Source organism: Hypanus sabinus, chromosome 18, assembly GCF_030144855.1.
Source record: "Hypanus sabinus isolate sHypSab1 chromosome 18, sHypSab1.hap1, whole genome shotgun sequence".
NCBI classification, from domain to species: Eukaryota; Metazoa; Chordata; class Chondrichthyes; order Myliobatiformes; family Dasyatidae; genus Hypanus; species Hypanus sabinus.
Window position 1 is genome coordinate 51,381,315 of NC_082723.1, and position 24,487 is coordinate 51,405,801.

The 24,487-nt window shown below is 39.4% G+C and overlaps 1 protein-coding gene and 1 long non-coding RNA gene across 4 annotated transcripts in view; one reads left to right on the plus strand and one right to left on the minus strand.

The window, feature by feature from the left end:
* The window catches only part of abca2 (ATP-binding cassette, sub-family A (ABC1), member 2), a 532,256-nt gene that overhangs the window by 183,275 nt on the left and 324,494 nt on the right, over window positions 1-24,487 (minus strand). For all 3 annotated transcript variants that reach the window (XM_059994306.1, XM_059994305.1, XM_059994307.1), the window contains 2 exons: window positions 23,711-23,870; window positions 2,713-2,841 (listed from right to left, as the gene is read on the minus strand). In XM_059994306.1, the coding sequence (XP_059850289.1) occupies window positions 2,713-2,841; window positions 23,711-23,870 (289 nt within the window). The remainder of the gene's footprint in view (window positions 1-2,712; window positions 2,842-23,710; window positions 23,871-24,487) is intronic.
* On the plus strand, window positions 1,586-6,176 carry LOC132407578 (uncharacterized). The gene is made up of 3 exons (XR_009516523.1): window positions 1,586-1,664; window positions 3,323-3,381; window positions 5,927-6,176. It is a non-coding gene; the product is annotated as an uncharacterized LOC132407578 (long non-coding RNA).

The following is a 24,487-nucleotide window of genomic DNA, read 5'->3' on the forward strand; positions in this document are numbered from 1 at the left end:
AACAGAACTTGTTTTCATCTTTCTTTTGCAGGAACAATATTCTCAGAGACCCTAAGAGTATTTCCAAAACAAATGGAAATTATGCAAACGTTAGGCATAGCCTGCACAGTAATTACAAATATGAATAAAAACAGAAAGAAAATATTGCATTTGTACAAATCCCCATGATGTAAAATTGAACCAAGGTTGTTTTAGTCATTGAAATACTTTTGAAGTACAGTGTTAAAAACATGGATCACCCGATCTAGAACAAACACCTATAAAATCAGTGACAAAATACATATTTTCTGTAGTTTGCTAGTGGTGTGATAAATGCTGACCAGAACACTTAGAGCAATCCCTGTTTTACTTGTTGTGATGCCACAGGAATCTTTATAGTTGATGAGTCAGGGAGAACATTATGTTATAAGGAATCGCTTCTTCCCCTCTATCATCCATTCTCTGAATGGATATTGAACACATGCTGCCTCAAGGAGAAGACCAGAGACGAGCATGGGGCCATGATCCACACCCTTTCGAAGCATCGATGAAGACTGAAGCATCAAGCTGAAGGCAGAGGAGGACAGTGGTCACTCACCATGGAGGCCGAGGGTCAACGGCAGGTGGGAGCTGGGTCGGTTGCGGTCGGAAGGCTGCAGGTCGGCAGTTGCTCTTCAGGGAAGGACTGAGTTTGAGCAGCCACTCTCTATTCTGATGGGAGAATGTTTCTGAAATTCTATGATTCATGTGTCATACATCTTTCTCTTTCAGTTTTCCTTCTTGTTGCCGGTTGGCGGGCTGGGGTTCCAGATGGGCGATATGTTAGTTTTTGTGAGGGAGGGGTTGGGGAGTTGGGGTCTGATGTTTTTATCAGTTTTTCTGTGTGGACGATCTGTTGGTTTTTGTGTATGAGGCAGGAGGTTGCAGGTTTGATGTTATTGTGACTGATATTCTGCGAGGGACGGGACCGGGGTTCGGGATTTGTGAATTTTGTTTCTTTTTCCTTCTTTTGCAGCGGGGGGGGGGGGGGGTTGTCTTTTTGTTTGAATGATTTCCATACTTTCTTCTGTATTTTATGGCTACCTGGAGAAGACGAATATCAGAATATCGAAGTAGATGTGTACTCTGACAATAAAATGAACCTTTGAATCCATGAACACTACCTCACTACTAAATATATACTTAAACGCAACAAGTTTCATGACATACACCAGTGATATTAAACCTCATTCTGATTATAAGCACTTACATAGTAACACATCAGTTGTGATTTAGTGTTCCAAGTATAATAGCATTTGATCCCATAAAACTTTGTAACTGCTGATATTGATGCAAGTTGGACAAGTCCTGAGATGGAGTAGATTGTATGCTTTGCATCACAAGACTGTCTTTATGACAGAGGCTCCCTGGAGGAGTTATTTATATTGAGGGTATACCCTGGAAGTGTGACAACATGAAATTGAGAACTTCTATGTCACTGTTTTCACTTCTCAATTTTTTAAAAAAGGTTGTATTAAGCAAATCTGAGCCGTGTTAATGTCTAACAGGCAACCATTAATTTTGAATGGGTTATTGATGGTGAAAGTTGATAACAGGGTATCAGTTTCACCGAGCTTCCAGTGACACCGGTGAGGGTGGTTAAAATGTGTCAGAAATAGCTGTAAGTGTGGCTGCACCAAACACAGGTAAGCTCATGTCAGATCAAGGAAAGAAAAGACACAATAAGGCTAGACTTCAGTGCTCCTATGTTCAAAGAAATTATTCACATTAATTACCAAGGCTTGATAATTAATAATTGGAATCAGAGAAAGTATTGAGAGATGCTGGCACCCTCTAAATTGTCATTAACCAAGAAGTCACTACCACTACAAGTTCAGGAAAGAAACAATTGAAGAAATATACTATAAAAGAAAAGGGTGCCACGGTGGTGCAGTGGTCAGCACGGGGCTATTACAGATCAAGGCATTTTGAGTTCAATCCTGGCATCCTCTGTAAGGAGTTTCTGTATGTCCTCCCCATGGAATGCATGGGGTTTCCCTGGGTACTCCGATTTCCTCCTACAGTCCAAAGACCTAGAGGGTAAGCTATTTGGCTGTTGCAAATTATCCCATGATTGGGTGAGGATTAAATTGTGTTTGTCAGGGGTTGCTGGTTGGTGTAGGTCCAAGGGCTGCCAAAGAGCCTAATCTGCATTGTATCTCTAAATAAAGTAAAAGTAATCTCACAAATTAAATTCTCAACAGAAAATATTCTTTTCCTTCAGAAACTTTCTGGAGTTTTGTTCCTTAAGGTGATGCAACATAAAGTACTCTGGTTTTTTTAAAAAAATAGCTAGTGTTGATATGCTTAGCTGGATTGATGCAAAACTTCTATGTCAACTGTTTTCACTTCTCAATTTTTTAAAAAAAGGTTGTATTAGGCAAATCTGAGCCGTGTTAATGTCGAACAGGCAACCATTCATTTTGAATGGGTTATTGATGGTGAAAGGATTCATTTAGTTGCTGATAACAGGGTATCAGTTTCACTTTGAGCTTCCAGTGACACCGGTGACTTGTCTTAATCAGTAATATGAATGGTTTTCTAGGCAGCATATAAATTGGTGTCAACTTCTATTCATTTTGCTTATTTAAGGATTAAACTGGTCATCAGTTGATAGAACTGTAGCAAGAAAGCAGTGAACCTTGTCAGCCGAAGCATATTTAAGTAGTTATGATAAACAGATTAAGCACGTACTTGCTGCAGCCAGCTGATGCGATTCTGTAGCTTGCCTTCTTCCAGAAAAGTGCGGATTTCAGAGGAAATATTCAGCCAGACTCTGGCATAGTGAGTGACATTGCCAACAAAAGCAAATGTTTCATTAGCCTGGAGAAAACAAAATCAGACAAAGGCAAACAGATTAATTGCATTATGACAAATAACTAGAATGCTCACATAAAATACTCCGCTGCTGACATCCAAAAGTAACAATGCTCTCAAGGACAACAAAATGAAGAAGATGACAATATTGCTCCTGGTGAAAAGAAAATATTTCCTCTTTTGGGGTAGGGAAGGAAAGATAAAAGCAGATATTACACTGGGCTGTACTGCAGAACCATCAGTTATTTTACTATACACTGCATTTAACCAGGCAATGGAGAAATATAAAACAGATAGTCAAAAATAAGTTACCACGAGTAAAGCAACAGAATTATTTTGCTGTGACATTCCATGATAAATGGCACAATTTCCACCAGATAGCAGTTCCCCGATGCTCCCACTGTTCACTGTCAAAAGCATAATTTAAAGTGTAGGTGTTCTACAGTTCTCTGTCTGATACTGACACAGTAACTCATCCATCTTTCAGTTACAATGGACTCTACACGTCCATACAGTCGAGAGGTGGAGTGCTGATAAGGTGGGCAGGTACGTTTGCATAAGGACCATTATGTTTGGTTGTTGTGATAAATGCAGGAAAGCATCTTCATCTATACTGGCAGAAAAAAATAAATACTTGAATAAAATGTTTCAAATATATTATTTGATCATATATTTATATCATAATTTTAATTTGTGTAAAAATCTTCCTATCATCAATATTGTTTGTTTCAGTTAATATTGAAATATAACTGGTAATTACACTTCACTGTCAGTGTTTCACACAACTCCTTGGATGGGTGTATGTTGCACTTAAGTTTTTTGTGTCACTTTAGTGCAAAAGTTTTTAAATCAATTCTACCTTCCTGTTTATAAAGTTATCCACTGTATGAAACTAGGATTAACTGGCTTCCAAATGAAAACCACATTACATTGTTCTTACTTGATCTAATCAAGACTAATTTGGTCTCAAGACATACAGGACACCCTCAGAAGAGACTGACTAAAATTTGATTGCAAGCACAGTGATAGAAAGCTAACTGGGACTATCTCAGATCCCTGCCTGTTGGTATCATTTCCAACTACTGTGTGAATTTCAGGTAACATCTGCCTCACTCAACTATTCTGAAGTTTTATTTTATATAAACAGTACAGTGGCAACACAAGAACTGGTTATAAGGTGTCATAGGAGGTCTAACATCTCTGTGTTTTTCGAATCTGGGATACAAGAGATTCTGCAGATGCTAGAAATCTTGAGCAACAGGATGCTGGAGGAAATCAGCAGGTCAGACGGCATTCTGGAAAGGAAATAAACAGTTGATGTTTCAGGCCGAGACATTTCACCAAAACATCAACTGTTTATTTCCCTCCATAGATTCGACCTAACCTGCCAAGTCCCTCCAGCATTTTGTATGTCTTGTTATTTGAAGAAGGGTCAGGACTGGGCAAAAGAATATCAATGTGACTTGTATAAATTTAGTAAGGTGGAGAGAAGGTAGTTTTGCTGTGAACTGTATTTTACTTTAGATATTCTTTGCTTCAGTTATTTCTCTACTTTCACCAACCAAGTTACCATTTCAACATCTAAATTCAGTATTTGCTTCCTGCAGGTAGCTAAGTATTCATATTTTTACTTCAATACAAAAAGGCATTCTCAGAATTAGGATTAATACCACTGGAAATTTGTTGTTTTGTGGCAAGCAGTACATTGGGATACTTAATAATAAAAACTAAAAATTACAATCAATATATATTAAAAAAAGTTAGTGCAAAGAGAAAGAGAAAAATTACTGAGGTAGTGCTCATGGGTTCATTGTCCATTCAGAAATCTGATAGCAGAGGAGAAGTTGTTCCTGAAACACTTAGTGCATGACTTCAGATTCTAGCTCCTCCTCTAGGTTGATAGCACGTCCTGGGTGATGGGGGTCCTTAATGATGGATGCCACCTTTTTGAGGTATTGCCTTTGAAAGGTGTCCTGGATGCTGGGGAGGTTCGCGCCCATGATGGAGCTGGCTGAGCTCACAACATTCTGCAGCATTTTCTGACCCTGTGCTGCAGCTCCTCCATACCAGATGGTGATGCAACCATTTAGAATGATACATCTGCAGAATTTTGTGAGCGTCTTTGGTGGCATATCTATTTTGTTCAATTCCTAATGAAATATAGCCACAGTTGTGTCTTCTTTGTAGTTGTAACTGTTATCAAGTTTTAGCAATGTCCCATGGATTGCCTTTTGCTAAATTTCAATAATGAGCTCCCAGCTCTCTGTGCCATGTTTCTAACCGTACAAGTAATTTTCCACCAAACTAGACAAGATTGTTGAGGAGCTATGTAAATGTCTACAACCCAGAAATGATTTATCAGTCTCCTGATCCAAAACAAAGGAAATGTCATTAGCTACAAGGAAGGCTATATTTCATTACGAGTTTGAGTAGATTTGGTATGACACTCGAATTTCTGCAGATATACCGTGGAGATCATTCTAATTGACTGCATCACCATTTGGAATGGGGGTGGGGAGGACTACTGCACAGGGTCGACATACGCTGCAGAAAGTTGTGATCTTAGTCAGCTCCATCATGGGCATTAGCCAAGGCATCTTCAAGGAATGATGCCTCAAAAAGGCAGCATGCATCGTTAAGGACCCCTATCACCCAGGACATGCAGGAGGTACAGGAGCCTAAAGGCACACACTCAACGATTCTGGAACAGCTTCTCCCCCTCTGCCATCAGATTTCTGAATGGACTTTGAACCCATGAACACTACCTCAATAATTGTTTATATTTTTGCACTATATATTTAACTATTATATAATATATATACATATACTCACTGTAATTCACCTATTTTATCCTCTTTATTATATGTTACATTGCACTGCTGCACAAAGTCAACAAATTTCATGACATATGCTGGCAATCAGTTCTGATTCTGATCTAATCTCTTACAAAAAAAACTTAACACAAGTTCTCTCTACATTCCTCTGTGCATTAATGATTAACAGGCAATGACTTATCCACAAGTGGTTGACTGAAAAATTTCTGGTCTCATTTGTTTATGTTTTGTATATTTTTTTTGCAATTTTCTTTCAGAGTTTCACGTGTTCACTTCGGCAACTGACCAGCCTTTGGGATCCAGAGCTGCCAGAATCCAGCTTGATGGAATCCATAAAGAGAAGAGAGTGCTGCCAGTGAATGGGAAATGGGTCAAGCAAAGCTAACATTGATAAAGCGCTCCCAGTTTAAGCTGGGTCTTTTGCATTCCCCAAAGTGTTCTGCAATAATAATGTTTTTTATGTAATGAATTAGATTAACAAAATTTGAAATAAAATAGAAAATGCTGGTCATGCAGAATCAGTGGAGAGAGAAACAGAGTTAATCCTTCAAGCCCAGAAATTTTGACCAATACTTCTGAAGCAACACACCAGATACTGGAGGATCTCAGCAGGTCAGGCAACATCGATGGAAATAAGTAAACTGTTGACGTTTCCGGCCAAGACCCTTCTTTAGTACTGAGAAGGAAGGGGGGGAAGACGCCAGAAAAAAGGTGGGGGAGGGGAAGGAGGCTAGCTAGAAAGCGATTGCTGAAACCAGATAAACCAGATAGTTCTGAAAGCTGCTGGGATTGTGCTGAGGGGAACTCAGAACAAAACAAGGTAATAATGAACAGATAAGTCATTTTAAGATTTAATACAGGCATAAATCAAAACAAACAAGGGAAATTTAATCCTTTTAGACTAATAAAGGTTAGGTAATATGTTTTCATCAGTGCGACTATGACAGGTAAGGTATGAAAGATCAAAAAAAGAGGACTTTAATGATGAAAACAAAATTCTCCTTTTAGCATACCTTGAAGATTCTGTTCTAAGGTTCGTTGGAAAGGAAGGCATGAGGGCAAGGAGGTAGCTCAGAGATCAGGAAGACTGAATTTTTAGCCCGCTAGGCCACAGGGACGGCTCTAGCAAAGTGATAAAGAATAGGGACACTGATTACATCTTGTGCTCCATGCTGCTCTTCAATAAGCACAAACAGGTATTTGTACATGATTTTGGATTAGAGAACAAAGTTGGGAGCCAGCTGTGATGAGCTTTCCCTCATGGCACAAATACCCCATTGATGTTCCCTGCCAAAGTCTTCATTGCTGGAAAAACAAGGACTTGAGCAAGCAGAAATGGGAAGAAATCAATTCCTACAGAAGAAAATAAGAGAGTAAAACAATGAGGAGGAAAAAATATTAAAATTAATTGTAGCTACCAGGTTCTGATTCTAATTGCAGATACGTCCTGTACAATATGATGTTGATAGATATTTTGTAAAAGGGAAATGCCATGATGTACGTCATCTATAGTAGTTTTATAGTTTTAACAAGATTTTAGTCAGAGACAAGTGGAGCACAGAAACAGGCCCTTCTGCCCATTTATTCTGTGCCAAAACTTTTAAACTGCCTACTCTTATCAACCTGCATTAGGACCATAGCCCTCCATACCTCTACTATCCTTGTACCTGTCCAAGCTTCTCTCAAATGCTGAAATTGAGTGGACATGTTCTACTTGTGCAGGCAGCTTATTCCACATTCTCATGACCCTCTGAGTGAAGAAGTTTCCCCTCATGTTCCCCTTAAACTTTTCACCTTTCACCCTTAACCCATGACCTCTGGTTGTAGTCCCTCCCAACCTTAGTGGAAGAAACCTGCTTGCATTTATCCTACCTATACTCTTAATTTTGTATACCTCTATCAAATCTCCTCTCAGTCTTCTATGTGCCAAGGAATAGTCTGAATATGTTCAATCTTTCCTTATTATTCAGGTCATCCAGTACTGGCAACATCCCTGTAAATTTTCTCTGTACTCTTTCAATCTTATTTACATCTTTCCAGTAGATAGGTGACCAAAACTGCACACAATACTCCAAATTAGGGCTCAAAGAAATTTGAAATAATTCCACAAGATATTGATGGCACAGGGACTGTTCATTTCACATTATATGTTCATGACCTAATAAGCTATTAAATTAACACTGAGAATACTGTTTAGAGCATACATAGCTGGACCGAGGAATCAAACAGATCTATACAGAAACCTGTATAGGGCATCTAATAGCAAGCTACCTTCTGTTACACAGCAGTGAAAATATGGCAACATTACCACCACCAGACAATATGAATTTCCTCAGCTGACTTTCTTTCAACTAAGTAGAATGTCAATGGTGAAAAACAATAAAGACTGAACAATGAATACTAATGCAAACGTAACACCCTTGTTAAGATTTTTACTGCTATGCTGTAGGTATTTCATTTTAGCAGTTCCGTAAGAATAGTCTGCTCTGCTCTCAGCCTGTTTGGATTTGTGCTGAGATAAGAAGCTTGTTGTTCAACTTAGGAATGTGTTGTCAACCAATCAGGGCAGTGGAATTGGGAGAAGGTTCTGGAGAAAGCTGGGTTAAAGGTCTTTGTTGGTGGGAGCTGGGAGAAGTGAGGAGTGAAGATGGCTGAGGATGCCATCCTTGTTGCACCAGGTACCTTGTGCAGATGAATGGCTTCAAGGAGGAAGGACTAACACTCCCGAGGAAGACCCGTTTGTTCGAGATGGATTTTGAGAGGCATTCGGAAGGTGTGTGCTTTCATGCAGACCGAGGATCCAGACAAGTTCAAGATGAGCTCCAACTTAAGTGCATATTTGACTATTTAACAGTAATGTGACCTTTTTGTTGTTCTCTTTCTTTCATTTAATAACTGGTTAATTATAGAACAATCTGTTATTTCCTTCTGGGGGCAGTAAATCGCACAAGATTCACAAAAAAAAGGGGGTTTGGATGGGTGAGACACCCAATCTCAGGGATTTGGCAGGACCAAAGTCATATACACCCTAGACATGTGAAGCCTGAGAAGGGTGGGTTTCTCGCCACAGAGTCCAGTGGCTGTTAGCGAGGGGTTAACAAGTCACATTTCCAGAGATGCCCAATAAAACAAGGTTTAACAAACAAACCAAGTAAGGAGAGGAAAGAAACAACAAAGGAAGGAGGAAAGAAGGAATAAAAGGCAGAGATAGGATAAAATGAACTAATTTACCCACATTGGGACATGTCTAATTGCTTCAGAGGAACAAAGGTAATAATAAAATGAATACTTCGACCATGTCTAATGATGCATTTCCATCTGGAATTATGCATATTGCTTACTGTGAACTGCAGACAAATTGAAACAAAGCATCAACCACAGCAGAGATTCAAACACTTAGAGGCTGATTAAGACACAAAGCAGCCAGCATTCATTTATCTCAAAGAACGTGACTGATTAATCAAGACAAGAGAATTCTTACTCAACCATAAGATGCAGGTTCCACTGTCAACTTGTTCCCTATCTGAAGAAGCTTCTCTTGATTTTTGTCACAGTTATTGATCCAAAATTAGTAGTATATTAGTAGTCTGAGAAATTGTACGTGGATAGAAATTCACTGGCTTAATTGGCTACTGCTGTTCAGAGTTCTTAGTAGATACTATGCAACTGATAGAACCTAAAATTAAAAAAAAATTAAGCAAAGCTCTTCAAATCTACCTCAGCATCAAGGCCTATTATCAAGATGCAATCTCATCTGATGCCATCTCTCACTCAGTCTGACATTAGTGCCATTTTTCAAGGACAGATCTGAAATCATTCTTGACCGATTTGGGATTGACTGCACATCATGTACACAAAAGATACTGCAAATGCTGGAAATATTGAATAGCATACACAGAATGCTGGAGGAATATAGTAGCTCGGACAGCATCTCAGGAGAGGATTAAAGAGTCTGTGCTTTGGGCTGAGACCCCTCATCAAGATAGTGTTGCAGTCAAAATGTGATTTGTCTCTTCCCTGCCATCAATGCTGCATGATTTGCTAAGTACCTTCAGCATTCTGTGTGGGATTGTCAGCATTCAGTAGGGTTGTCTGAGCCACTTGGATGTGTTGGGGAGAAATTCAGGAAGGCACACTCCACTGTCCTTCTCATTACAGTGGAGAAACAATGAGGCGCCAAGGATCCTGGCTTTAGATTGCAAACCACACTGGAAAGCAGGGGAAAAGCAAAAGACATAAATTAGCCCAGCCCAAGTACTGCAGCTGAGTGTCCAGTGGCAGGATCTGGGGACTTGAGGGAGATGGTAGGTGAGTATTAGGATGCAGGGTAGCAGAGTGAGATTAGAAATAGAGCAGATTGAGGCTAAGGGTCAGGAGCAGGGTGAAGGCACGGGATGCTGAGGACTATCTTGGAGCATGAAGTTTCAGAGATCAGGTAAGCAATGGTGCAATATTATCATACTTTATTTTGATGTAGACAATGATGTAGAGTAATGGAGAAATGCAGCATAGAAACAAGCCATCAGGCCCATTGAGTGCCAACCTTCAACTGTCCATTTTTTTACTCCATTCCCACCCAAACACATTCTGTTCTTCCCACATTCTCATCAACTGCCCAGATTCCACCACTCACCTACAGACTAGGGATAACTTACATTGGACAACCAGCCTTCCAATCTACATATTTTTGGGATGAAACAGGAGTGCCTGGAGGAAATCCACTCAAGTGCAGGGAAAATATACAAGTTCCACAACAGACGGTACTGGAGGTCAGGATCGATTCCGAGTGCGGTTGTGTGAGACAGCAGCTCACCTACTGTGCCACGATAATGCAGCTGGCTTACACGATTGTAGCCACACTGGTCACTGAAGGTACACCAACTTCACACTGGTTACCAAGTCACACTGAGTACCTAAGTACCTAATAACATAATTGCCCTGATGTCCAAGTACAAAAAGCCAAATAGTTGTTCCAGCCTTGCATAAAGTGCTCCTCTATACTGTCCTCACTAAGTAGAAGTGTGCATCTTACTTGCCTGTAATTTTAGACCCAATTTAATCTCTGTTAATTCTGCAATATGAAAACGCAGTATAAATAACATTCTCTGGATGTGATTCACACTTTCTTCATTCTCTGTGAACTAATCCCCACAGATTCCTGCAATCTCTGAGCTGCTGGAATGTCAATTTCAGGTCTCCAGCCACTTTGGCATTTTTAGTATCAAACATCAAGTTCACCTCTTAAATCAAACACTGCCACAAAACGTAACTTCCAGTGACAAGACATTTGAATTTCAATATCCCAGATCAATCACTGTCCGCACAGTAGAGATCCTAAATGCACACAACAGATCACAACTATAAAGGTGAGTTCAGTGAAAGCCTCTCTTGCTATTCCCCCTCTGTGATTTCTGCTGCCCTCTGAATTTTCAACCATGCACTTACCCAGTCCCACTACTGCACATCCTTCCTGGTTTTCAACTAATACGGCAGGGGATGGGAACCCACACAGAAAAGAGGAGGGAAGTGATGCAGAGACAAAATCTAGAGATAGTGTAGAAAAAAGTAAGAGCAGAGTGTATAAAAGTAAAAAGCAAAAATCGCATAGGTCATTAGATTCTAAAAGGACAATGAGTATAAGGGCACTTTATCTAAATGCCCATAGTATTAGAAACAAGGTGAGTGAACTTCTGGTACAGATAGGTACCAAGGCATATGATTTAGTGGCCATTACAGAAATCTGGTTGCAAGGTGAGATGACTGGGAATTAAATATCCAAGGCTATCATGTAAGGGAAAGACAGGCAGGAAGGCGAAGGAGGTGGGGTGGCACTCTTAATTAAGGATGAGATCAGGGCGATTGTGAGAGACGATAGAATATCTACGGAGCAGAATGTTGAGATTATTTAGGTAGAGATTAAGAATAGTAAAGGGAAAAAGAAAATCTCTGGTGGGAATTGTCTATAGGCCACCTAATAAAAATATTGCAATGGCAGAGGCGATTAACCAAGAAGTAACTGAGGCTTGTAAGAACGGAACGACAGTTGTCATGGGCGATTTTAACTTCCACATAGATTGGGTGAATCAGTTTGGTCAAGGAAGTCTTGAGGAAGACTTCATAGAATGCATCCGTGATGTGTTTCTTGAGTAGTATGTTAGTGAAACTACAAGGGAAAAATGCTACCTTAGATCTAGTCCTGATCAGATGGGAGATTCAGATGCAGCTCAGGTGCCCATAAAGAGGCAACAGTTTTGAATTACAGCACCATTATTCCTCAATCAGCATCACAGTGGCACAACTAGTAGAAATACCACCCACAGTTCCCCTGACCTAGCTTCAAGCCTGATGCTTCTTTGTGAAGCTTTCAGGTTGCTACTGTGACCACGTGGGTTTTCTCCGACTGCTCCGGTTTCTTCCCATGAGGGTGAAAATTACTAGTAAAGTTATATTGCTTTTTATGGGGGCTTGTGGTATATAAATTACATGCTGTATTTTTTGTATTGCAGCACTAACTATACTTCTTTGGGGGAGAGGGGTAAGATAATATAAATGCAGGTTTTATTCTCTTTATCATTGTTCCATCTAAAATTCGGAGTTACAAGCTACTCCCAGAGGTGGGTTTTCTCCCTCTAGAACACAGTGTATCTTGCCTGCCCCAAAATGTAGGAAACTATGGAATTAGATGGTACAAACAGATATACACCCAGTCCTCGGGGTCGCACTGCCGGGGGTGGGGGCATCGTAGTGCGCTTGGCAGAGGATGGTGCTCAGAGAGGGTGTGCTGGAGGGTACGATTGGAGGCTCGATTGTCTCGGAGTCCGCTGTGGTCTGGGCGCTTTCACTGTGTGCTGCGTCTGCGAGGCTGAGTCCAGCGGCACCTTGGAAGTCCATAGTGGGGGTATTCCCTTCTGCTACTTGCGTGGGATGACAAGTCTATCGGGACCCTGAGAACTTGTGGAAACTGTGTGGTGGATTCTTTTGAACTTGTAGTCTTTTAACATCTTTGGACTATTTTTACTGTGCCCATGGTCTGTTTTTCCTAAATCAACTATGGTATTGTCTGCACCATTGTAACTACATGTTAATTATAACTGCTGTACATGGTTTTGTGTAGGTCTTGTAGCTTTAGTTTTTGGTTTGTTGGGTGGTAGAGTTGGTCTCCTGACTTGGTGTGTCGGGGTAGTCTTGTTTGGTCTGGTGGGTTTGGAGCTCCTTTCTGGAGAACGCACTAAGATGGTAGTGCAATATTAATACACAGCAGCCTCTCCAGACTCTGGATTTGGGGGTTACCAAACGTTATGTGGATTTTCTGGTGTAGTCTGTTTTGTCATGTGCTTTTGTGATATCATTCTGGAGGAACTTTGTCTCATTTTTTAACTGCATTGTATTGTGATTTCTACATGACAATAAACTGAAATTGAACTGAACTGATATATAAAAAAAGTTTCAACCTACTTAATACATGCTACTAGATTATTTTCTTGACTACACAAGGTAGAAGAATATTACTGTAGACCATTTATAAGTTACTGGACAATCTTAATGAACAAGATAAAAGCAAGATCTTAATTATAAGCAAGATAAAATTAAGTAATTATGTACTTAACTGCAACTCCTTAAAATACACAAACTTCACACTTTCTCTCTTGCCAGTACACAGTGAAATACATATAAATTAACATATGGAATTCATTTTAAATGGTAATTTGTTACCCATATGGCACAGAATTAATGTTTACCAACATGTCTGACGGCGAAACAAGTTAACTAAAGAAACTTGCGCAGAGTTTTAAAGGGAAATTGAAACAAGGGCAATTATAGACACATTTTTCAAACCCGAGTAACTTTCCAAACTATGAAAAAAATGTCAATAAAAACAATTTCTTCCTTTCTTGTTCGAAAACACTTCAGATGTTTTACAAGGCATTTCTTCATCCAAGAAGAGTGACAGTAATAAACACCAATATATCCTCTCTGTCTTGATGTCTACATTGTCGAGAACAAACTATTTCATTTATATTAACTAAAGGTTCCAACCCAACCCAGCACAGGTTAAAACAAGGAAGAATTAAGACAACAGAAAACATTTTAGAGGATAAATAGCCTTCTCTTACATTGCACTTGCTTCTAAAATATTTTATCTTATACGGGACAAGTAGGGAGTGTGTTACATTTTTTCTTTGGTATCCAAGAACCTTCTAAAAGTTGTGCAGAAGTAATTTCCTCATTACAGACTTGTTTTCTTGTGTTTTTTGAACTCATCATTTATAGCTGGGACGTGTAATCCAGGAATATTTAGAAACATGCAATAGGAAGTTAAAAGGAACAATTCTAAACAGCGGTCTTCCTCTCAAAATACTCCCTATTTCCAGTTACAAAGTTATAGAGATATTGCACAAATAGACTCTTCCGCCCATTGAATCCGTGCTGATAATGAAGTACCCAATTATTTTCCTTCCACACTAATCCTACTCCAACTCATTAAATTCTCTCAAAATTCCCCAGCTTTTTCCTTTCACCTAGGGGCAACTTGCGGTGAGGAACTAATCGACCAGCCTTCATTTTTGGGGGGTGGGCCAGAGCACCCAGAGGAAATCCACAAAGGGAGAATGTCAAAACAAAGGCAGAGACCTGGATTGAACCTCTGGTGCTGAAGACAGCACATCTATTAGCTATGCCACTGTGCTGCCTGCAGTTCTGTTAACAGACGAGGAAAACCTTTGCCGACAATGCCACGTGCACCTATTCTTACACAGTGGTTCATCCGGAGAACGAGGAGAGCACAGACAGCCCATTGTAACAGAAGATAACACTTCAATTGAAGCACTCTGTTGACACCATTGAGACATATAATACACTTACCAGTTGGAGGAGGATAATCAAATGGCCAGATGGTATAAGTATATGGAGCAAAAGCAACATGATTATGCATGCTCTCTCCTTTCAATGAATTTGCAGGCATTAAACAGCAGGTCAGAACTCATATGTGAATGTTGAATTACTATATTCCATTGCACCCAGATTCCCTCTCAAAGTCAATTGTGTGTAGGCAAAATTTCAGCTTTGCATTCTATCAGTGATTTCGGTGATAGTTCTACCCAATAAGAAGATTAGCAACACACACGAAATGCCAGTGAAATTCAGTGGGTCAGGCAGCATCTATGGAAAAGAGTAAAAAGTTGATATTTTAGACTGAGACCCTTCATTAGGACTGGAAAGGAAGATGAGAAGTCAGAGTGGGGGACGGGAGGAAGAAGTACTGGTGATAGGTGAAACTCGAAGAGGGGAGTGGGTGAAGCAAAGAGCTGGGAAGTTGATTGATGAAAGAAACAAAGGGTTGGAGAAGGGGGAATCTGACAGGAGAGGACAGCAAACCATTGAAGAAAGGGAAGGGCAAGGAGCACCAGAGGAGATAAGGTGAAAGAAGGAGACAGGAATGTAGAATGGTGAAGGGGCGGGGGGCAGTTACCAGACTTTCAAGAAATGGATGTTTATGCCATCAGGTTGGAGGATACCCGAACTGAATACAGGGTGTTTAGCTGGCCTTTATCGATAATGACACAACATTTAAGAGTTAAGGACATGATGTGGCAGCTATATGAATAGTTGGTGAGTCCGCACTTGGAGTATCATGCGCAGTTTTGGTCACCCTGTTTTAGGAAAAGCGTTATTCAGCCAGATAGGGCAGAAGAGATTTATGAGGATGTTGTCTGGACTAGACAGCCTGAGGTGTAGTGTGAGGTTTTAAACTCATATTTTTATTCCCTGGAGCAAAGAAAAATGAGGGGTGACCTCACAGAAGTTTATAAAATCATGAGGGACTTTGATAATTTAGATGGTCAATGTCTTACCCCCAGGCTTAGGATGTCCAAAACTAGAGGCCACATATACAATATAATAAGAGGGAGATACAAGAGAAACACGAGAGGCAACTTCTTTATACATGGGGTAGTGAGTATCTGGAGCGAGAGGACCAGAAGATATGGTCGAGATGGGTACGATTAGAACATCTGAGGAATTTGGATTGGAACATGAAGGGCGTCTAGGAGGGTTCTGGGCTGAACGTGAGCAAATGGGATTTGCAGGCGGTCAGCATGGACTAGTTGGGATGAAGGGTTTATTTCTGTGCTGTATTATTTTTTGACAGTATGACTTCCGAACAAATGCACTAAAATATATATTGAAGAATATTTTCCAAAGTATTTACGAGCACCAACTACATAAAGTCTGATTAAAAATAAAAAAGGTGAGCATATTATAAAAGCATTTTAAAAATCCTACAAAACAATCCACCAGTTGTAAGAAATCGGGCTTAAAAATCAAGAAAAATGGATTCTCATACATAAAGCTAGTTTCCACTTAGATTCAGGCACAGAACATTTAAAAAAAATATATCCAATATCATGCCCTTGAGCTAAAGGTCCAACAAAACATTTTAAAGCATCTGTAGCACCTCCAGAGTAAACAGAATTAATGGAGGCTCCCAATGGTCATTAATTCATCCTGATTGCACTGCAAATTTTATGAGCAAAACACACTTCAAGCTCCAGTTATTAAAGCATGGAAAATTTATTTACACTGGGCTGTATAAACAATAGATTTCACTGTAAAAGTACCACCCAACACAAGTCCTACAACTCTTAAGCAGCCCAGTCTAGACAAAAATGCCTAATTAACAAGTCACAAGTTTTGATGAACATTCAAGGTAATGGCAGAAAGCATGGTTAAAAGATAATAACACGTTGGAAATAACTGATAACTCGAAAGCCAAAAACATTTTGTGAAGATATTTCAAACCAGATTTACATTCTTGAGTTTTCCAATTATTTAAAAATATACTCAATTGTTTTAGTTAAAGGTGTGAAAATTATTTAAAATTACTTAATTTGCTTAAATAAGGACTGCTGTCAATCTTTGTAAGCTGCTAAAATGCTTTGCAAGCTTGATTATTCAAACTTCATTTATGTCAAGGATATTTCTTCGATGGCAAATTGAAGTACACACAGAAATAATATTCTCCATAGGTTCTAACAATATGGTTGATGAATGCGCTTTGCCAGCCAAACACTTCACAAACAGCTTTTATAAAATTTAGATAGTTGCACAGCATTTTGAGGGCGAGAGGGAGAGAGAAAAGAGAGAAAGAAATAAAAAAGATTGACCGAAAAATATGTGAGATAAAATGAGAGCTGAAGAGAAGGAAAACAGAGAAAACCAAGCAGAGGAGGTGCCAGAAATAGATAGACAGGAAGATAATGTGACAAAAATAATCAGTTCCTCTATTAACAATGAGTTTTACTTATTATTTATTGAGATACAGTATGGAGTAGGCCCTTTGGGCCGCACCACTCAGCGGTGCACAGACTTAATCCTAGTCAAGTCACAGGACAATTTACAATGACCAATTAACCTACCAACCAGTGCTTCTTTTGGACAGTGGGAGGAATCTGAAGCACCTATAGAAAATCCTCACAGTCATGGGTCGAACATACAAACTCCTTACACTCAGTGGCAGGAACTGAACTTCGGTCGCCTGTACTGTAAACCGTCATGCTAACTGTTATGCTAACATGTCACCCTGAGTTAAGCAACCGCACTCATGTTCAAGGTTTTTATTTATAAGCAGCTCCCAATACATTTCCTGTTCTGGAATTTTAGTACAGCCTATATTGCATTTACAGAAAAATCTGTTACACTTTCCATTAACTTAACCCACCTCACTCAAAACAAGTGCATCCATGTACTGATCAAATCGAAGAAGCATAAATAAGAGCCAAGAGATTAATATTCCTATATTCAGTCTAAACGTTTTCTTTCCATTAGCTTTTGTTCAAAAAAAATGTAAATCTCAAAGCTGGTGATTCAAGTACTTCCAGTTCTTAAAGGCTAATTATAATTATATATTTCACTCTTCTCTGTGAATATGAACTTCTTGAACCCTTCACTGCTCAGGGATTAAGAGCTGCTCCTTCTCTCAATCAAAGTCACTGGCAAGTACATAATTTGAAAGTCTTTATTTTATTATTAAAAACATTCCTTCAGGATCGCAGTTAGATGGCATTTCCCACATCCAATTTCAGTCTTCAGAAAATAATATCTGCCATCAGTAAATTTAAGGACCTGTCTGTAAATCTGAATTCCCCTTGGCTGAATGACATAAATACTTAATAATAATTCAAAAAGAAATAAATTAGACCAGTGAAAGTAACTAGGTGCTACGGGAACTCTGGGGTTTGACCTGGATTCAAGCTCCTGAAATGGTTGTCTTGGATGAGTTCCAGCTCCTCATGATACTCATTGCAAACTCCACACCCTCCCCAATCCTTCAAAAAAACTGTCATTCTTACATTAAACATTTTTGCCATTTCTGTACCATTTGACTGTGTTTTGAGGCCGAGTTGCTAGTTTCATGCTCAGCCCAGCATGGATAGAAAACATGTAAGCCACAGGCCAGATTCAAACATGGGGCCATTCACCTCAAAGTCCGGTGATGATGCCACTACACCATCGGCAGGCTATTTTACCTACAATGAACTCTGTGGTATCCCTGGGTCTGGAAAGGCAACATGAAAGCCACAAAAGAGTGGCACTGATTCTGGCTTCAGAAATAAAGCTAGACTTCCATTGGCATCGACGTCAAGGACTTCTATTTATGAACGTGTTTCAGTGCTTCACTAGCTGACGCTAGTAGGGGAGGGTCAGGGCAGGTTTGATGCTTCTGCCCTGCTTGTTCATGGTGGGGGGGGGGGGGGTTGGGGTTCTGATGTTTCTATCATTCATTCTATGGGACTTCTTGTTTTGTGGATATCTGTGAAGAGTAAGAATTTCAGGCTGTAAACTGTATACATTCCTCTGATGTTAAATTCAACTATTTGAAAGCACTTTAACAGTCTATCAAACATATGACTTCCCAAAACACAAAAACGTCCCTCTGCCTCACACACACGCGCACACACACACACACACAATGATAGCAAAACTGCCATCCTCAAAATACAGCTGCATTAATATTCCTTGAGAACCAAAATATGTGGTTACAAGACACCACTGATTGATTTCTCTAGCTCCCACAAGAGAGAGAAAGGGAATTACTATGTGGAGATTCAGCAAATGTTATGGGAAAGTATGAAATAGAATCAGGAATAGCCCAATCGGTACCTTGAGCTGCTCTGTTTTTGTGCAGGATTATGGCTAATTCAATTGTAACTTCAATAAGCTTTCTGTTCTCTTCACAAACCCCTGACTCCTTGTGTTCAAACTCTAATCTCCATACTCCATCCTCAAAATATTCAAATGGCTCTGCCCCAACAGCTGAAAGATAGTCCTCATTTTAAATGGGCAACCCAATATTCTAAAACAAAATGCTCTAGAGGTCCATGAAGTTATAACTTACAAAGACATCAAATAAATCCATGTGGAAGGGAGTTTTGCTCTGAACAATCATTTGTCAAGGTTAGTGAAATAAGCAAGTCACACCAATGATACAATAATTATACATGCAAACTGGGCTCTTGGGAGAATTTCTAAAGGGTAGCAGCAGCTACCGAAAGTTTGCATTTTCTCCATACCATCATGAAGCTAGTAACACTTATTCCAATGTACTATCTAATGATATTCTGAAAGTGTATTTTGAATATTTTGTCATTGCCTGCCTTTAGCAGAATGGCTAGTTGTGGCGACTTGGAATGGTGAAGGTGACCAACAGACAGATTCAAAATCAGATTCAGGTTTAATATCATTGGCATATGTCACTAAATTTGTTATGTGGCAGCAGTACATTATAATAAAAATACAGTAAGTATATATCAACATCTGGAATGAAAATTTGCTAAGAAAAATCTTAAGTTTGGTTAAAAAAAAAAGTATTCTTCCAAAGTAGCTGCTGAAAGCTGTGTGACAGAAGTGCATTACAATTAACACAGGAGTTACTCTTTAATTTTCTTTAGGAATGAAAACATTCTCACAAAATTTACTTTTGATTTCAATTATTACATGTGCGCTTTAGTACAAGTTGTTCATTGTAAATCGTTCCTAATAATTGGTTCTTCTGAAGTCAATGGAACCAATATAAGTAAGGAAATACAAATGCAATTTTCTTTGACTTGGCCTCCTGACTTCAGCCTCTATTCATCCAGAATTAGGAAGGGAACCTGACTTCCACATCCACGACCTCAAATCATTTTTACTTGAGTTTTCTGGTTGGACACAAGAAGAAAGCAAAGGAAAACCATTTTGTGAAATGACTGAAATGAAATGGGCCAAGCATGGTGGAAGGACCTAAGTAGTGCTACACTGAAATAGTTGACAGGATGCTTTACCACGAGCCAGAAGGTGACACAGTATTACGGTGATTATTACTCACTGCCTCCAACTGGAAATATAGCTATGTGACCATCAGTGGAAAACAAGACCAGGGTCACTATGAACCTATTTTAACTGTCCAGGCTCTGATGTTGTCATAAATAATTGGAAGGGAAGCAAAGGCCTACAATCTTCAGAAATCTAGAATGCTGGCAAACAAATGAAAGTATACACGGTCATACATTTTTCTGAAGAGTACAAGGAAGTGAAATAAAATGTCTATCAATCACTGAATGTGACAGTGTATAGAGAGTGGGTGAATTCTGGTGGCTCTGTTACCAAGGCAACTTCTCCTTATAACTTAGACATAGATATCAAAGTAAAACAGCACAGATAGATAGATATAGATAATATATTTATCTCCATAAACTGACCTACAGTTTCTCTTCTGTGAAATTAAATCATTGGGAATCAAACACAAACCCACATGTAGGAAAGAATAATGGAGGGCTATGTGGGATAGAAGGAAATTCTCAGTTGGATTGAGGCCTGGATTTTGACTTGGCCACTCCAGGACATTAACCTTGTTGTTTTTAAGCCATTCCTGTGTAGCTTTGGCTTTATACTTGGGGCAATTGTCTTCTCTAGAAAACAAATTTTATCTTAAGTCGCAGTTCTCTAGCAGACTGCATCAGAATTTCCCTCAGGATTTCCCTGTATTTTGCTGCATTCATTTTACCCCCTACCTTTACAAACCTTCCAGGGTCTGCTGCAGTGAAGCATCCCCACAGTATGATGCACACACTTGGCTTACAGCAAATGTAGCATTTAGTCTGACGGCCAGAAAGCTCAATCTTTGTTTCATCAGACCACCAAAGCTTCTTCCAGCTGACTTCAGAGTCACCCAAATGCCTTCTGGCAAACACCAGTCAAGACTTCATGTGAGTTTCTTTCAACAGTGCCTTTCTCTTTGCCACTCTCCCATAAAGCTGCAACTGGTGAAGCACCCGGGCAACATGCACAGTCTCTCCCATCTCAGCCACTTGAAACACCTTGACTGCACACAAGTGATCTCTATTTAGCTAATTATGTCACTTCTAAAACCAATTGGCTGCATCAGTGATGATCTGGTGTGTCATGTAAAATGAAGACAGCACTTGTGCAATCAATTATTTTGTGTTTATATTTGTAATTAATTCGATCACTTTGTAGTGATCTGTTTTCTCTTTGTCACTAGAGACATCAGTGTAAAAAAAAGCGCCAAATTAAATCCACTGTGATTCAATGTTGTAAAACAATAAATCACGAAAACTTCCAATGGAGGAGGGAGGGGTGAATACTTTATATAGGCACTCTTCTCTCTTCCCATGTGCCTGGCCTTCATCTAATAGCAGAGAAATATCCAAGTGACAAATACCAAGATAACTCAACAATAATTTTAATGTACAACCACATTTAGTAACAAACAAGGCATTTGTTAGATTGGGATTCGTTCTTGGAAGCTAAAGCAGTTTTCTGTTCCACGGTGTAAATTTAATCCAGTTAACATTCATCTCCATCTACAGATTATTTTTGGTTCACATTTCTCAGGCATAAGGTTTCCACAGGATGCATAATAAATATTGTTCACTAGCCTTCAATAATTACACAATGAACAAATCAAATGTGATATAGATTTTTTTTAATACAATGACCTTTATAACTCATTTTGCTTGTATTACATTTGGCTTATGCACTCACAAATTAATATCATAACTGTCACTATTTATGGCTAATAGCTTCTACTTCATGACTTTAAAAATAATTTCTTTAACAAAATATTTTTAACTGATGTGCTATAACACTGATTAAGCATCAATTTTCCTCCTCCACCTCCGTCAGTTTTTTGTAAGAGATTCCATAAACACTGTGTTTGCCAGAATAATCTGTGTACCAACACATGGAGGGGAGGGGCTGGAGAGAAATGGGGAGGTGGGGGGGAAGAAACGCAAGTAATTGGGGCCAGATAGCTGGACAAGGTGATTGGCATGGACTCACTGGGCTGGGAAATCCAAGCTGCTTTGTTGCTATCTGTCATTCGCCATCATGCCTCAGTGTGAGGGGGATCCTTTGCCCCTTCTCTAACAAATGCCAAATTGGACTCTCAAGTGACATTGTCTGGTCAACCTGCTGCTTGAGTCAATTAAATTTAGCAATTTCTATCAAACATTCAGAAGCAGTAATGCTCGAAATGAGAGGGAATGCATGGTAGTCCATTTGGCTCAAACTTGAGAAAGACTTCCATCTGTGCATCTCTAATTCAAGGTCTTTAGATATCCCAAAGTAATTTATAGACAGTAAGACAACTTCTGAAGTGTGGTCATGTGTATTACATTGGAAACACCACAGCCATTTTTTACACATCAAAATTCCAGCAAGGGAACAGAATAACTGCCAGGTATGACATTTCTTTTTTGGTCAATTGATTTGATTGATCAGCTGAGCTACAAGCATTTGTCGGGACCTCTGGAAATATGCACTGCTGTTCTTGAAACAGTGCCTTGGGATCCTTCACATTCAACTGATCGATTTTGGTTTCTGATTCCATCCATTGGGGCTGCCAAGTGCAGCACCCTCTCTGGATTACATACTCCAAACTCTGAAAACCATTGAAACTTTTAAAACCCCAAATCCTATAATTAAGATAGAAAAAAATCCTAAAACCCCTATGTTATAATGGGTTTCACATTTCTCAGAGTTATTGCATCATAGAAAAATACAGCACAGAAACAGGTCCTTTGCCCCATGTGGTCCATGCCGAGCTATTTAAACTGCCTACTCCCATCGACCTGCATCAGGATCATAACCTTCCATACCCCCATCATTCATATACCTATCCAAACTTCTACAAAACATTGAAATCAAGCTAGCATGCACCACTTGTGCTAGCAGCTCATTCCACACTCTCACAACCATCTGAGTGACGAAGTTTCCCCTCACCTTTCACCCTTAACTCATGACCTCTAGTTGTCTCCCACCCAATCTCAGTGGAAAAAGCCTCCTTGTATTTACCTTATCTATACTCCTCATCATTTTGTATACCTCTATCAAATCTCCTCTCAATTTTCTCAAACAATTCCAGATTACTTACAGAGAGCAAATAATCAAAACGCCTGGACATCTTGACTTTATTATTAATTAACTTATTAAAAGATAGAATGAGCTTCTCCATTTACGTCACTCAGCCTGCAGGGCAATATTCTGATCATCACAACCACTATTAGAGATATAATAAGCCAATTGGTCTCGCCTCCTGCGCTGGCAGTTCATAGGATATGTTGATGCAGATCACTGTTATTTAAAAGTCATTCCTGAGCCATAATTAATAGATGGAGCCAAGTGCAAAATATTTTTATCATCTGGTGAACCACAAAACAAGAATGCACAACAATATAACATAGAAAAAAGTATTTTGGCCCACAATGTCTCAGCCCATCAGGATGCAAAATTAAAGTATTTTTGTTCTACCTGTAAATGACCCAAAGCTCTCCATTCCCAGCCTATTTATGTGTCTATCTTAAAGTTCCTTGATTGCACTACAATATCTGCTTCCACCACGACTCCTGGCAGCCAATTCCAGCAATCTACCACTCTGTGTAACACAACATGCTCCACATATCTTTAAACTTTCCCCCCCTCTCACATTAAATGCATGCCCTCAAGTATTTTAGCTAGGAAATTCATTTTTGCCCTGCTCTTACCTTTTCTATAACTTTGTCCACCTCTGTGCCCACTGGAGAATAAAGGATTTTTGGATTGGTGGTCATGAGATGCACCAGTAGTCCTAGGTTGCGTTGCTCCTTGCTGGTGAAGCCTAAAGAACTCATGTTGCCCTGTTTTAATGCTTCAGGTTCTATAGTTCTGGACCAGAAAGAGAAAAAGAAACAACAATCAGATGATATTTAGCACATTAAGAGGGAGAAAATGAAAAATATATTGATAACTATTACTGCAGTAATTTTCACTAGTTCTGGAAACATTTTTACAAGTAGTGTTTTTGTTTACAAGCAGTAGAATGGATCAAGATTTCCTGACAACTACAACCAGAGCACATGTACCAAACGAGGAATGACTTTTCTATACCCACTGACATCAACTTGCTGACAAAAGCCACACTGATACAAAATAGTACGTAGCAAGGTCTTCACAATGTTATCCAGATATCCGGATAAGCTTCACACAGAAAGCAACTACATTTGTCCTTAGTTTTGCTGGCTGTCAAAGATGTCGAGGATCTTAAACGCTTCTGAATGACCCTGATATTTCAAAACATTTTACAATCAAACAACAGAAATGTATATTTTAAATTAAAAATTAAGTTTCAAAATAACACTCAGACATTAATAACATTAAAGCAACCTTGTCTAATAGAAAAATTGCAAAATTATCTCATATGTACAATTCACCCTCCCATCTTCTCCGGCCAAACCTGGGACAGGTTCAGTGGGAGGGTCTTCAGCATAACAGCTGTAGAGATG